This window comes from Mixophyes fleayi, chromosome 9 (assembly GCF_038048845.1).
Source record: "Mixophyes fleayi isolate aMixFle1 chromosome 9, aMixFle1.hap1, whole genome shotgun sequence".
Taxonomy (NCBI): domain Eukaryota; kingdom Metazoa; phylum Chordata; class Amphibia; order Anura; family Limnodynastidae; genus Mixophyes; species Mixophyes fleayi.
The window spans coordinates 59,884,015-59,901,012 of NC_134410.1; the positions used below are offsets into that span (position 1 = coordinate 59,884,015).

General features: G+C 41.3%; 1 protein-coding gene across 2 annotated transcripts in view; it reads left to right on the forward strand.

The window, feature by feature from the left end:
* Positions 1–4,066: 4,066 nt before the first annotated feature.
* LOC142100683 (phosphatidylinositol-3,5-bisphosphate 3-phosphatase MTMR8-like) overlaps positions 4,067–16,998 on the forward strand; it is a 30,935-nt gene continuing 18,003 nt past the window's right edge. The window contains exons 1-4 of one of the 2 annotated variants that reach the window (XM_075184397.1): positions 4,067–4,179; positions 10,493–10,649; positions 12,981–13,143; positions 13,789–13,946. In XM_075184397.1, the coding sequence (XP_075040498.1) occupies positions 10,578–10,649; positions 12,981–13,143; positions 13,789–13,946 (393 nt within the window). In that variant the 5' untranslated portion in view covers positions 4,067–4,179; positions 10,493–10,577. The remainder of the gene's footprint in view (positions 4,180–10,492; positions 10,650–12,980; positions 13,144–13,788; positions 13,947–16,998) is intronic. The other variant, XM_075184396.1, reaches the window with a different exon arrangement.

Consider the following 16,998-nt stretch of genomic DNA (forward strand, 5'->3'; position numbering starts at 1 on the left):
GCAACAGTAGGGGTAGAGCGCAACTCCCCCCCCCCCCCCCCCCCCCCCGTTTTTGCCAAACACTCCCGTTAAACACACTACCACACAGGTGCAGAGAGTCGCGTCTGGGCTCTCTGAACCTGCGCGGTAGTGTGTTTTTCACTTTGAGCAGGGCAGATGAGAGTAGGAGTTCTGGATATCCAACCGCCCAGAGGAGCATGAGCAGGTTAGTAACTAAGTGCGCAGTCAGCCTGTCATTTTAAAAGAGAAGGATGAGCACACTACATTCTTTATATACTACACTATGGTGCTAGCTGTCCTTCGTGGGCTGACCACTCTCCCTTTAGTGTCTGGTCTCGCCTCTATGATGGCTGGCCACACCCCCTCTGGTGGGCCCCTACTGTTGCAGTCCCCCGGTGGGCCCTTCATGCCCCAGTCCGACACTGATCACTCCAATACACATTGCATTGTTTGATTTTATTTAATAAACGGACTAAAAATCTCTATAAACTATGGAACGTTGTCGTGAAAATTCTGCAGTGTGTATACACTCACAACCAGCAGTGTAGGCAGATCAACATAGAGTTCACATAGTCACAATCTTTTCAGCCAATGGTTATGACAGATGAAGATCTGAAGGTGAATCTTGTAAAACATGTATAGTGTCTATGTAATGCCCCCTGCGGGGAAAACAGGGACAGACGCAACACAAAAGAACTTACCTTGAAAATGATGGTCACCTCCAGTCCGCTTCCGATATCCCAGCTGCGATCCAATCCCAGCAGATCCGCAGCCGCAACCCCTGTCACCTCCAACCACGTCCCTCTAAGAAAGAGACAGAGATTACGGCCGTGCCTAGCAGGTAAGGGCTGTCCGAGAATACGGCAACGAACAAGGACACTCTCAGTCCAAGCCCACTTGCCGCCTCCTCGCTTTGCTCTTGCCAAGACGCGGGGGGACTACAGGCACTTAAGACCAAGACTAGTCCGAGGACTAATCCCGCCTCAAGTACCTCAAACACCTGCCGGTGAGGGCCTAACCGAAAGGGGGAATCGAGCGTGATACTCACCGGGACACTCCCACTTCCGATCCGGTTCTCCTGCACCTTCCCGACTCCTGCGGATGGCAAGAACACACAGCCTCCCTCTACGCTCTCAGTGAGATTAAGATGGCACCCACAAAACTGGACTGACTACAACAGCGACCCGACCCTAACAACGTTCTAATGGTCGGCAATGCAACTAAGTCAAACCACTATGACTAACTAGGTGTGGTGCACTAACGGAACTGCTCACTTACACACTACGGGGAACACCAGCCGGTGTTCACGGACTATACCGGAGGGCGGTTCCTAACCCCCTCACCCAGGTCTAACCAAGGAGACTGTCTCCTTACGATGGGGTCACCCACGGACCCTAAGGACCGGCTGCTTCAAGCCCGGCTGAGGCTCAGTGGAACAGCACACTAACCCGCGGGCCGACTGCCGCACGGAACAGCCGATCGAACTGAACCGCCCGACTGCCTGTACTCGGGTATCTCACACGTGTCCTTACGTCCGGAACCACAGGTCCACCTGCACGGAACCGGCCTTGGGGACCCTCGATCAGAACCACGGCTGCCCCTGGAACTGCCTCAAGGTGTGCTGCACTGCCACCAACTCACTCAGCCACCCCCTCTGGGAAACAGTGTGACCCCAGGGACCTAAGGGACAGGAAAACTACGTGTGTTCTCCCCTGACTATGTGTATGCTGGTAACTACACTTGTCCCCACAGCACGGGTTAGCACAGAACAACACAGGAACAAGAGCCTACCTTTAATGGGGGCCTGACGTCTTGCCCCTGGACACAATTACGTAGCACACCCAAAATACTATAATTCAACAATACCCGCCGCACAGACAGAATACAATATACAGTACTTTGTAAGCTACTTACCAGAGCACACCGCTGCTAGCCAACCAGCCGGTTGCTACAGCACCACAGGAGCCTCCGCTCTACTGTACCTCCTAACTACGTGTGCTCACCTCACACAGGACCGCGCCTACACTCACGAGGCTCCCACGCCTCTATCTCACCACCTCCAGGGCCTTCTGCCCTTCACACCATGGGCCTCTTGCCCAGTGTCACACAGAGCCTTGTGCTCTGCTTAATGGGCCTCAGCCCCCTCTCTACCTCAGGGCTCTGAGCCCACTAACTAGGGCCTTGTGCCCTGCTACCTAGGGGTCCTAGCCCCTGCCTACTGAGGCCTGTGGCCTCCCTGACTAACTGAGGGCCTTGTGCCCTTTATAGCCTACGGGCTACCAGCCCCAACTCAGGCCCTCTGGCCTTCCTATGGCCTCTAGGCCACTAACTACCTAAGGGCCTTGTGCCCTTTTATACCTGGGGCTCTCACGCCCCCTGCCTAACTAACAGGGGCTTGTCCCCTTTATCACAAGTATTATGGCCTACTGCCCCACTAACTCGTAGGGGCCTAGTGCCCAGGTCCCTGGGCCTTGTGCCCCTAATTTTCCGTGCCAACGGGCCTTGTGCCCGACCGTGGCCACGGGCCTAGTGCCCGAATTTAACGTTGAGTATACTTACCAGCTCTGCGCAGGAATCTCAACTTGCCACGCCGTCTTCTTCCTTCTCCGGGTCTTCCAGACCCTCCAGCCGGCGGCCCCTCTTCTCCTCTTCGGCGCGGGTCTTCTGCCTTCTCTGGTGGCGGGGGCGCTCTCAGCCCTTACAAGGGCTCCCCGCCGACGATCTCCGCTGCTTCTGTTCTTCCTCCACTCCGGACGTCCCACGACGTCCTTCTCCCTCTGCCGCCGGACTCCTTCTGCCAAAATGGCGCCACCCGGCGACTTATATAGTCGCCGGCATGACGTCATTAGCCGGCGCGAGCACTGATTGGCTCGCGTCGGCGCCAATCTTTTAAATGGCCGGGCGCGAGCCGTGATTGGCTCGCGCATCCAGCCGCTGATTGGCCAGCGGGGAAAGATGAGCCCTGATTGGCTCATCCTTCCTCCGCGGACGGGACCTGCAAAGAAGAAGGATGTATACTCACCGCTGGATCGCCGGACCGGTAAGTAAGATTTCTCTTCTTTCTTCACCCTCTTGCTGGGCACCGGAGCTGGGGACCTCTTCTGTCCCTCCAGGGACGCGGCGACGGCGGGCATCTTCGCCCGCTTCTCGGGCACAGCGCTGGCACTCTCTACATCTACACATGAATTGACATGCTGATTGGGACTTTCAGCTGTTGGTAAAACCGTTAACAATAATCGAATCTGGAGAAATTTTCTGTAGTGTGTACCCAGCCTAAGATTGTAAGGTGGTGTGTGATTGTATGTTGGGGGGAGGGTAGGGGACAGGGGGAATAGTGAGGATTGAAATGAGGGAGAGGAAACTGAATGTCCGATACCTCAGGGTAGAGTAGTCACTGAAAGGGAGAGAGTGTGATAACATGGTTAACCTGTGGGGGGTGGCTTATAATGTCCCAACCATGCAACATACTATAGTTAACTATCTAAGAAAGACAACATTGTAAAAGTGGGCAGCATCCATTCAATTAACCAAAATTGACTTTTTACTATTGAACCATTAGAAATTTTGTAGGAAGGTAAACGGTTAAACAATTATACATGAACCTTGATTAAGTACAGCAAGAATTGTTCTACTTCTTACAGGTAAGACAATTGCAGAAAACAGCAAGAATGTAATCAAACTAGCTTAAAATATATTACTGATCACTACCTGAAACCATATATTTTGTGTGGTGCTCGGTTTTGATTAGGTTGGAATCCATCCCCAATCATTTTGGGCTCTCTACTCCTTTGAAGTTATTTTTAAGTATAAATACAAAAACAGAAATGTTAACTACCATTAAAATCTACCAGCACTCTCTATAAAATAATAATGGTCCCGGCTTCTTCAGAATCACTCCAAGCAGCTTTAACTCATGCTGCTTAATGACAGACACTACAGTTGCCATGGTAACTCAGTTGTGTATAGGAAGTCTCTCAGGTCAAAGATACCTGCTCCGCCCTATCTACGTCCTCGAATGAGATCTCGCGAGCTTTGTAGTGGGTCGTGACGTCATAGGTCAGCTGACTTGGGTGAGCGCAGGCAGGAAGATGGCGGGTGGGGTGACAATAGGAGGGGCGTGGGATAGAAGGCGGTGAGTCCACTATGGTAGACAGCATGGAGCACATCTCTATCCCGAAGGTGAGGACCACATGTTGCTGTAGTTTTATACGTATTTCCTATGTGTGTGCACATGTTCTATGTGATCAGTGACAGAGTCCATAGGAAGCTTACCTGCCAAGTGTTAGGCTGACTTTTTCACAGTCAAATCCTGCTTCACTTCTGCTTTTCCCACTTGCAATTGCGATCACATGGACTGAGTGAATTAACTGGGGCTCAAGTCATTTCTTAACATCAGTTAACAGATTTAACCTGCATCAGTTGTGTGTGAAAAGTGGAAATTTTATTATCTCGCTGTGCAAAGGAGTCAGGTTGGCAACAGGGATGAGAGAGCAATAAAGTTATGGTCTACTTTTCAGTGTAACTAGTGCTTGATTTATGTTTATGTACACTGACAGCTGCAGTACTTTCATTTTATTTAACTTCTCTTGTTAGCTTAGTACAATTTTCTCTTTTTTTGATGCAGGTGTGTGGAAGAGCTATTGTCACTGACAATGATACCATTCTGTAATCTGCTACTATTGTGTTGAATGTCACTATGACCATTCATGGCAGAACAGCTTTTTTTTCCTTACAAAATCATTCCTAAATTACTTACATAATGCTGTCCTAGTCCTGTCTGTCACTTATCTCATGCCACTAACTATGATTATGGAATAGGTTATCACCTGGTAGTCCATTCAGACTATATCCACACCAGTGGAAGACTGATTTATATCATTCATGATGTCCACTGTCTTGGGATCTTTTAAGACATTTTTATTTTAAATCCTTTGTGTTTACATAGCAGAGCGTACCATTTTAGTTATCATGGTATTTTGTGTACTCTCACAATAGTTTGGCAAAGTACACCCCATGTTGAGATAGATCATCATGACAGCTCCCCACTCAGCAAAACCTAAGATTATAGAACTCTGGTAACTTGCTGTATATAATTAATTTACACTTTCACCCCTATGAATAGATCTTCTATATAATGAAAATTGAAATCTAAATGTTAATTTATAAAACATAAAAAATAAATAAATATATATTATGTAAAATTTAAACTAGAACCACCATTCTGTTTGTCCCTTACACTGTTGTACGGGACCCCCACCAGAGAGAGAGAGAGGGTGTCACCAGGTCTATGGTGCAGGACATCATCACAACTTAGGCCCAAAACATATATACATACAGTATGGGGCATATTCAGTAAGCCGCGAAGTGCCTCCGGAATGTTTGTGAAGGCACTCTGCGTCTATGTAACATTGCAGATTTCTCTTCACCCCCACCCCTTCCCCCTATAGGTGCGCAAGGAGAAATCCGTAATGTTGAGGTACCATATTACCGAACTTCGTGGCTATTTGAATATTCCCCTATGTGTTCTTTCTCAAGAAGTTACTTCATTACCTGCCTTGGTTTGCATTTGCTAAATAGTGCCATCTTGAGCCAATAATCCATAAACCGTACATGATGTTTCACACCTTCTGCTGCGTTACTATGGAGGGGTCATGTAATTCAAAAAAGCATGTCTCGGTTATTTTTGTAATTTAGTCCGCTAACTTGATGCATACAGGTTTTCTTCTACATATTCTCTAAGTTGCTATAGTTTCCTTAGGTTCCCAGCAAAGTTTTGCTTGTTGCCCAGGGGGAAACAGTATACACAGTGTACACAATTTGAATACTGGTCGTACAGCTTGCCTTGCCAATAGATCTTCATTGGTGTGCCACAGTTAGTGCAGTGCTGTTACTAAGAGAAACGTGGTCCTTGTTCACTATCATACCTCCTGCCACAGAACTGCTGTAGTATGCACACCTCTGGTGCATTTTATGGCATGGAGTTGTTTGTGTAATGTGTGTTAAACTGTAGTTCCAACAAACACTGAGATACATCAGTCAGAGAACCGATTTAGGGTATTCATTTCTAAACCAATAAGCGACTGAAGGTTCATTGATTGACAGATGAGAAGAAATTGCAGTATGCTGGAGTTATCTTTAAAGTACAGTAATACCGTTGCTCTCCAAAGGTTTTCATGAGAAGTTCTGTATGGATTACTAGTTAGACAGCCCTAACATGGAGAGAGTACAATGTTCACTGGCATAAACATTAACTATGATCACTTGCCTATTTACCCATGACTCCAATGTGTCTTACTGTTGATTCCTATAAATACCATCTCCCAACCTGCATAAAATGGTCTCTTGTGCATTGCTATAATTGATCTTTTTAATTTTTTTCTGCAATTACTGTTTCTGTTTTAAGAGTCTTTGAAGGTAAATGCACTCTATGCCGTTTCATATTTCACTTTTTAAAAAACATTATTTATGTTTCCAGTATTTCATTTAATGACTTTACTAACATAACTAGGAACACATTATCAGTCACTGTATCATGTAAATTGATGGGCTGCAAATTATTATTCATGATGTGCCATCTTTTCCTTACCAAACTAATTCACCTATTTTAATTGCTCTTCATATGACCACTTGCTTTTATCAGTTGAGACTTGTAATAAAGTTTGTCCTTGCTCAACAAAGAACGGTTCTGAAGATACGGGTTTAGGTCTGCTATGCTCTAACAGACAAGTAGGGATGTTCACTGACCCCCATTTTTTAAAAAAATGCTAAAATCACACAATTTGGCTATTTTTTTGTTCCTACATTAATGTATCTGTGTTCGCATCTGCATGCCGAATACAAGTATATAGGGATTTTTGTATGTGTATATATACAAGTGTACACTCCTACCCCTGTTTCTGTGTGTGCTTCTATTCAGTGCAAGTGAAAAAATACAGAGCCGGCTCGGTAAGGGTACTCGAATTGGCGATGTTCGGGGTGGTGGTTTCGGTTTTCGGAAAACCGAGCTTGAGCATCTCTACAGTCAAGACTCTGCAGGATGCATCTAATACATATGTGAAATATTAAGTCACAAAAGAGCACAGAAAAACTATTCATTGATTGTCACCTGCTGACAACATAGTCATTAATGGCATACCATATTGTTTTGTTTTCTCATTTATCAGGATATTAATTTACATAAAATGCATTTTTAGAGCTGCTCTTGATTGCAAACACATGTTCTATCTGGCATACACAGCCTTTCATCACTAGTAATCGATAGCAGGGTGAGCGCTCCTTAAAATTCCCTAATGAAAATGTATGCTGCTCCTTCTAGTTTTAAAAGTCAACATACTTTTTATATGATAATTGGAGCGCAAAATTTGCGGTTTGTTATTTTACATAATGTCAGTTAAACAAATTACATCAGTATTTTATATCAAGTTCTAATGAATCTTAAGAAATTCCCAAATGCACAAAATATAGTGTTAGCATCAACATGCAATTCTATGGTGTCTGTATCACACTTGATATAAATGTTATAAGCCTTTTGCAGAGTAATTGGAGAGACATTTTAAAGCATCTTCCTTTATCCATTTTTTTTATTGAAAAAAAACTTACAATTTGTTAAATATTCTTAAAGGACTGTTTTTATTCACTGTGCATATTATTGGGATAAACTGTATTTTTTTCATATTGAGTTTCGAACATATATAATACTATTTAAAATTATTTTAAAAAAATGTAAGATATACAGCGTGTGTGTGTATGTGTATATATAATATACAAGTTAACCCGTGCATGATACTCATGCATTCTAGTCAAATCAAGCTACTTAAGGTGTTAAAAAGGTTCTTGTCATGCATTTGGGCCATAGCCCAGGCCTCCTCAGGGGAAGAGCGTTACTTCCCGACGTAAGCGCCCTTTTTTAACGTGGTTTTGTCCACATGTCACCACCTCATCATTCTTCTCCATCACCTCATCCTTCATTTGCATCGCCACATCTATCCAGATGTCTATCCAGACACAGGGATCTCTCTCAGCGGTCCTGAGTATCACACTCCTCTCACTCTGTCAGCCCCAGCAACCACCAACCACTCCCCACTGTCACCCCCGGCAACCACCACCCACTCCCAACTGTCACTTCTCCTTCAAGAAATATATATATATTTTTTTTAAATCTTTATAAACACTTTTAACAATTAACAAATTAAATTAACAAATTCAAAACATCTTAGTATACCAAATTTCAGCTCTTTCTGAATTTTTTTTTCCACACACACTAAGAATTTAGTAGGTCAGTGTATAACTCCGCCCAGCAGGTGGCGCTGCAGCTTGGTTTTATTTTTTCCACACACAGACTAACACACGCCACTAAGCATTTATAATATATATATATCTATATATATATATATATATATATATATATATATATATATATATATATATATATATATATATATAAATAAAAATATATTTGATTACTTATTAAAACGTATTAAAAATTTTCATGTAAACGTAGTGCTTTTTAATCATTTAAATTATATTATTGTGTGTGTCTTATTTGCCTAATTCTTATTGATTCTAATAAAATCTAAACAGATTATGCTTTCAGAAATAGGCATAGATCAATGTCTGCATTGAAACCTTTCGGAGCTAATGTTTTCATGTTGTATATCCGCATGGCCTCCAAAATCTAGGGACTTACTCTCTTGTCATAAATTTAAATTTTGTTTTGGATATCTGCTTTGATTAATCAAAAAATGTTCTGATACACTGTGGGCTTTTTTGATATTAGAAATATGTTTGGCTATTCGTAGCTTTAAAAATCTTCTGTCATTCCTATGTATTGTAAGATGCATGGGCATTCTAATACATATTGGAAAGCATCTCCCATTTGTGTTCGTTTTAAGTGAGGTTATAGGTTTTGTTTTGGTGATACCGCTATTTTTGCAAGCCATACAGTTTAGGCAATTGTAGACTCCTTTACTATTTTTATCCTGTCTCTGTTGTAAGGATGTTGCGATAAAGCGTTTTGTTAATGTATTTCTCAGATTTTCTACTTTCCTGTAAATAATTCCTCCATGTTACAGTTAAATTTTATGATAATGGTGATCTCGGATGTATTGTCTCTTATCCTTGTTTTTCAAAATTGTTTGTCTATTCAGTTTTTTTTTCCTCTAAGGCCAAATAGAAATTTCTTCTTAAGTTTCTATCATTGTATTTTAAAGGCTTCAGCGTCTGTACAGTTTATCTTTATACATCTGAATTAGCCTTCAGGTTTGTTGTATATCCACTTGTATGGTGATTGCTTGATGATGGTAAAAAGTTGTCACAATCAACTTTTGTGTTGGATTGGGTTTTGATTTTATTATCTTAAGTATATCATGTTAAATCTAGAAAGGGTATACTAATTTGGCTTATGTTTGCACTAAACTCCATATTACAATTTCTGTTATCAATGTATGTAATGAAGACATTTAAACTTTGTAATTCACCATTTCATATAAAGAAAATGTCATCAATGTGTCGCTTCCAGCATATAAGGTTGTTGGGATATGGATTGTTCATCCAAATATGGTCATCCTCCCGATTTGCGACAGAGGTTTGCATAGGTGCGTGCAAAACTGGTGCCCATTGCAGTTCCCATAGTTTGATTATAGCATATGCCCTCATGCCAAAAATAATTATGCAATAGTATAAATTATATTCCCACTCATAATAAAATTAACTTGTGCTGTTTCCAATTCTGTGCTATGGCGTAAATAATGGTATCTGTGTTCGCATCTGCATGCCGAATACAGGTATATAGGTATTTTTGTGTGTGTGTGTGTGTGTGTGTGATTATATATATATATATATATATATATATATATATATATATATATATATATATATATATTATATATATATATATATATATATATATATATTTACACACACACACACACACACACACACACACACACACACACACGTGTATGTTTTCCAAAATGTGGAGAGTAAAGGTAGTATCTATCGAATGGCTTTTCTGTGATGCCACCAAACCCTGAAAGAAATAGTCTATGTAGCCATAAAGATTTGTGGTGATTGAATTAATTCTTGAAACTATTGGATGGTCCTATAGATTTTTGTGCATCTGGTAGATGGTACAATACCAGAATTCTCGGATGCTGTATGTATAGGTAGTCATACTCTTTCTTAGTCAAGATCCCTATTAGGAGTCCTTCTTTAAGTAATTCTTTTAATTCCTGTTGGCATTTTTTTGTATTCGTGTCCTCATTTAGTGTCTTATGTTAGTGAATCTGATAGCAATCTTGCTGATTCAGCTGGATAGGTTTTTTTCCCATAATGACTATACCTCCCTACTTTTTATGCTTTAGAGCACTCACTTTTCTATTATGTTGCTGAGGCTATGGCTAGGAGCACAAAGTATTTTGAGAAAATACTTTCCTCTGCAGATTTATATCATCTAGGTTCTTTTTTTATATTTATTTTGTTTTCTGTTGTCTAGGTGGAGAATGTTAAGTTACTAGACAGATACACAAACAAGAGACCTGCCAATGGTACACTATACCTGACTGCCACTCACCTTATTTATGTTGATGCTACTTCTGGAGCTCGCAAGGAAACCTGGGTATGTAAGACATCAAATTATCCTTATCATATGTGTTTTTTGGTTATCATTTCACATTAGTGTGGCAACCTTAGGCACTGGCAATATACTTAGGAATTTGATAATGTCCCACAATTGTGTTCACGGTCCTCTTCCCCACCCAAGACCACTTGCCCTTACCCTGCAACCTAGTTGTCCCTTGTATCATCCTACTGGTGACTTAGTGCTCAGCTTAAGTTGTCTATTGCTACTTTGTTATATAGATTACATATGAGACTTACAAAATAAAAACTGTCCACTTATAAAAACACAGCACAAATGCTGACAGACTATACTAATTGAAAACTGTGGTTCTCCTGTCATTGGCACACTTTTATCTATCAGAAGTGTGCATGAAGTGTTTTTAAGAGAAGTGGTCTCATCTTACAGGGAGCTGCAGTTACCATTGGACATGTAGCACATTGCTTTGGTTTTGCACCAGTGCGTCTAGTCTGTTTCCCAACCCCAGTCCTCGGGGACCCCTAACAGTGCAGGTTTTCCAGGTGACCAGTCATATAATTATACCACCTGTGGGTCTTTCAAAATATCATTCAGTAATGATTACACCTGTGCTCCAGCAAAGAGATGTGAAAACATGCACTGTTATCGGTACTAGAAGACTAGGGTTGGGAAACACTGGTCTAGACGTCCTCCCAGAGGAGCATTTCCGGTCTTCGGTTTGCAGGGTGATAGAACCACCTGAAAAGCTGCCCCAGGCCAAAGTGTAACTGTCCTCCCTCCCTCCACTTTAGTACCTTCCCTTTCATTAAATTAAACCCTTGCATTTATGGATTAAAATAATTATGAGCAAGTGAAGATCTGGACTTCTATGTTACATATAACACTTATTGTGTGTTTTAAGCTGACTTTTTTTTTACATTGGAAAAAGTGCATCTAAAAAATGCACTTCTATGCTGAGGTGCACAATGTACCTCATTAAAAGTATAGGTCCAGATCATGTTTTTGCAGAGTGCAAATAGCTGGGCACCCTTCCAAAAAGCAAGCAATGTTTTGCAATATGCGCCGGCCTTACCCTTTTTATTTAATTTCAGTCATCTCGCTCCTCAAAATGAAATCTCGTTTTTTGCCCTGTGTGTATGTCCGTAAATAGGGTTTTCTGCTTTGTAAATGTGGCCTATTGTTTTAGCTCTCTGGCTGCAGCAATAATGGCTTCCTTCACAGAAAGCCCAACACACTCTGTGACTATCTTCAATGTTACCTACAAGGGTTATGTAGTGACTGCTACTTCACTTTGTTTCAAAAAGAAAAAGGCTAGTTGTTGGAATACATTTGTTCTTTTACATTGTGATTTTGTTTTTTATGTTTTCACCCTTACACCCTTTTTTTCCCCTTGTTATATGTGGTGCTGCAACATACTATGATTCTTTTGGCATAAATACTTGAGGGCATTTATTTGCTAATTGATAACATTACAGCACTTGTTTTCATTTGTTTATCTTTTTTGGGACCTGTCTTTGCAAAATGTATTCATGGAGGTACCAAACAAAACATTTATAATTTATTATCTGTTCTCCATTTCAGTGTTTAAACGTTAAATCTTATTTAATACCTAGCATATGCTCTTATCAAGTGTTTGTGAATTCTCCATCTCCCTCTCCCCCTCCCCTTATGATAGTGTAAAGACACATTAAGTATACATTCACTAGCACTGCTTACTAAACTGACATTTTAATTTAAAGGCGTCCTCCACCTTAAATTTATCTTACCCCTGTCCTCCACCTTTTTAGAGAGTATATTAACAAGCAATACTTCTCTTAGAATGCAGTTTAAAATGCTGCCACTGCAGGCTCTTCGTTCTGCGGGGGAGGATTCAGTTGCTGGCGCTGTGCCGTCGGACATCACCACAATGTCCAGCTACTCGCATTGCTGACTATTACGGTAGGGAATCTCCGCTCATTTTTCCTCTCATCTCTATGAGGTGCGAGAAAATTTAAGGGTAGATTCCAGCCAGAACATCTGTGAAATATGTCTCTGTGGACGTTCCTTATACACATTGCGCTGTGTCCAACATCTGACAGACTTCCTGGGTTCCCGCTTCCCCGTGCTTCTGACACCTATAGCTTAATGTTATAGTAATTATACTTTATAATATGAGCTCTGCTTTACTGCAGCATCATGGTACAAAACATTGCAGAAATGACAGCAAGCAGTGTAGCTATACTGGGGTCCCCAGGAGTAGTGTAGGGTAGGTAAGTGTAGCTGATCACGAATAAAACAAGACAAGACAACACATTGTTAATAATTCTGCAGTAGCTTTAACAATACTTATTTGGAATGTTTTATGAAAATGTTTTCATTAAGTAGGCTCTCATTTGCTGTCCCTCAGATTGCTCACCACCATATTGCCTCTGTCGAGAAACAACCTCTCAGCACAACTGGTTGTCCACTCCTTATTCATTGCAAGAATTTCCGAGTGGCTCATTTTGTCATTCTGCGAGAACGGGACTGTCACGAAGTTTACACTTCATTGCTCAAGCTCTCACAGCCAGGTACTTTTGTGGGGAGTTGGTTTCTGGGAAAAACACGGTTATATAAAGATCTATACTGTTAGCCAAGTGACACTCCTGCAGCCAAATGGAATCTTTACATTCTGAAATACAATTGGATGAATTTGTGAACTGAAATTGAGAGGAAGCTAAACAACCCTGTTATACATATGCTGTCACCCTGAGCTGTAGCTTTAGCATTACACTATGTCCTTTATATATTAACCAAAATATTGTCTGTTTTATCATACAAAATAAAAATCCCTGTGTTGTATGATGGTTCTGTGGAAATATATGAACATCAAATTTCATTTTTTATTTTTTTTTGCCTCCTCTTTTAATGAAATTGTTTTGCACGGCCCAATCAATCACATTTTCTTGACAAGCACTGTAATGTGATGGCCTTCCTGCCTTGTTTATTGCAACCATGATAAATTTGCTTTCTCGTTTGTGCTCCAAGATCAAGTTTATAGAAACATGACCTTGTGTTCTTCACGCTCCAGAAAGCCCACACACCTGAAAGACTTTCATTACATATTTTCTATTTTGATAACTTTCTCCACAGAATCACATACTATCTAAAATAAATTGTTTAAAAAGGGAATGTAAATAAATTAGATGACTCATTACATGTATTGGTTTCCTTAGCAAAATATGAAGAATTATATGCCTTCTCCTACAATCCCAAGTCTGATCATGACGAGCGACTAATGGAATGGAGGTTAATTGACCTGAAAATGGAATACATGCGCATGGGAATCCCCAATGACTACTGGGTAGTGAGTGACATCAACAAAGATTTCAAGGTTTGCATCATTACCATGGCGTTATTGACGGGGATCATTTTACCATCTAAACATCATACAGTATTATGTAGAAGGTCTTGATAAAGACATTGATCTGCTTTGTAAAGCTATAATTGTAGGACAGCTTGATTTAGTTGTATTGTTTACAAAGAATTCAAGAATCACATCCAGTGCATCCTTAATAGATGGAATGCAGCTAATATGACCAACTGCATCTTCATTCTGCCATAGTATTTCCAATGGCTGCCCTCGGCAAGCTGAATACACTTTGATGCACAATGCGGCAGTAGACACACTGTGTAAAGACAAGGGTAGGGCTTCTCTTTTAGATGGACCACAGTGGTTAATTGTTTCATTCAAAAGTGAATTTAAGTTTCTGAATGCTAGGTGCTAAAGGCTAACTATGGAAGATCAGCGATATATTGTGTGTATGTTCATTTATTTAAATGCACCATTATGCTAGATGTGCCGTCATTGGAATGCAACCGATATTTCATCTGTAGTGTGTGATTTTGTTCTTTTGAGCAAAAAATGTTGACATGGATTACTCATGCATAAGGGAATAGTCATGCCACCTTTCTCCTATCCATCAAATGACAGCCATTCTCATACCCAGCAGCAAATGACTACCTTGCTCCCAACAAAACAAGTCATTACATTGCACAAGTCTTGCCCTCTGAAAACTTTAAGAATTTCTTGTCCTATTGCAAGCTTAGGTATATATATGTTCCAAATATAGTAATATACTTAAGCTTGGAATTTAGCTAAGTATAGTATTGATTGTAAGCAGGGCCCTCTGTCTGATTTAAAATGAACCAGTTTTGTTTTATACTGTGTTTGTAAAGCATTGTAGGTGTCTAGTGACGTGGAGGCACGAATATCTCTTGGTTATGAGGGAAATCATTTATAAGTAAAACCAATTTCTGTAACTTTTTTACAACTGAAAGCCCTGATGATCATGTAGATTCATGTGTACACACCTACACGATTTACCTTCAGATCTGTGATCTTCATCTCTCATAACAATCTGCTGAAACAATTGTGACTCTGTACACTCTACAGATATCTCCCTGCATTGCTGGTCGTGAGCACATACACACTTCCACATCGTTCCATTGTTTTAGGAAGTTTAGAAAACCAAATCGCCAGATACAATGTGTTTTGGTGTGATAAAATATGATTGTAGGAGTGTATCATTAATGCAGTGTCTGACCAAACAGTAATTTATGGTATGATCTACACGATAATTGCATCAGTGTGTACCCAGCTTTCCGGTCACTATACAAATTATGATAGAAAGGTTTATAGGAGTCAGAGCTTGAGGCTCTTCCAGACTTGGGCAATGGTAAATAGCAATATTCATAGGTTCAGGGACTATTTACCTATGTCTGCGTGCATCAGGGACTATTTACCTATGTCTGCGTGCATCAGGGACTATTTACCTATGTCTGCGTGCATCAGGGACTATTTACCTATGTCTGCGTGCATCAGGGACTATTTACCTATGTCTGCGTGCATCAGGGACTATTTACCTATGTCTGCGTGCATCAGGGACTATTTACCTATGTCTGCGTGCATCAGCGACTATTTACCTATGTCTGCGTGCATCAGCGACTATTTACCTATGTCTGCGTGCATCAGCGACTATTTACCTATGTCTGCGTGCATCAGCGACTATTTACCTATGTCTGCGTGCATCAGCGACTATTTACCTATGTCTGCGTGCATCAGCGACTATTTACCTATGTCTGCGTGCATCAGCGACTATTTACCTATGTCTGCGTGCATCAGGGACTATTTACCTATGTCTGCGTGCATCAGGGACTATTTACCTATGTCTGCGTGCATCAGGGACTATTTACCTATGTCTGCGTGCATCAGGGACTATTTACCTATGTCTGCGTGCATCAGGGACTATTTACCTATGTCTGCGTGCATCAGCGACTATTTACCTATGTCTGCGTGCATCAGCGACTATTTACCTATGTCTGCGTGCATCAGCGACTATTTACCTATGTCTGCGTGCATCAGCGACTATTTACCTATGTCTGCGTGCATCAGCGACTATTTACCTATGTCTGCGTGCATCAGCGACTATTTACCTATGTCTGCGTGCATCAGCGACTATTTACCTATGTCTGCGTGCATCAGCGACTATTTACCTATGTCTGCGTGCATCAGCGACTATTTACCTATGTCTGCGTGCATCAGCGACTATTTACCTATGTCTGCGTGCATCAGCGACTATTTACCTATGTCTGCGTGCATCAGCGACTATTTACCTATGTCTGCGTGCATCAGCGACTATTTACCTATGTCTGCGTGCATCAGGGACTATTTACCTATGTCTGCGTGCATCAGCGACTATTTACCTATGTCTGCGTGCATCAGGGACTATTTACCTATGTCTGCGTGCATCAGGGACTATTTACCTATGTCTGCGTGCATCAGGGACTATTTACCTATGTCTGCGTGCATCAGGGACTATTTACCTATGTCTGCGTGCATCAGGGACTATTTACCTATGTCTGCGTGCATCAGGGACTATTTACCTATGTCTGCGTGCATCAGGGACTATTTACCTATGTCTGCGTGCATCAGGGACTATTTACCTATGTCTGCGTGCATCAGGGACTATTTACCTATGTCTGCGTGCATCAGGGACTATTTACCTATGTCTGCGTGCATCAGGGACTATTTACCTATGTCTGCGTGCATCAGGGACTATTTACCTATGTCTGCGTGCATCAGGGACTATTTACCTATGTCTGCGTGCATCAGCGACTATTTACCTATGTCTGCGTGAATGAGGGACCTCATTTTTCAGTGCATTGCTTGTTTATTGACATTAGGAATCACTTAATATCCTCATGGATCTCCTCAGGGTAATGAGATTATGGTGTGAACTTCATACAACTGTAGTAAAAAAAAAAAAAAAAGTGATGCAGCAAGCTCAACAGAGTTGTGTGGCAGTAGGGAATATGTTGCAAAGTAATTAACATAAGCTTAAAACTGCATTACTACCTAAAATAGATTTTTGCTAAGGTTGATC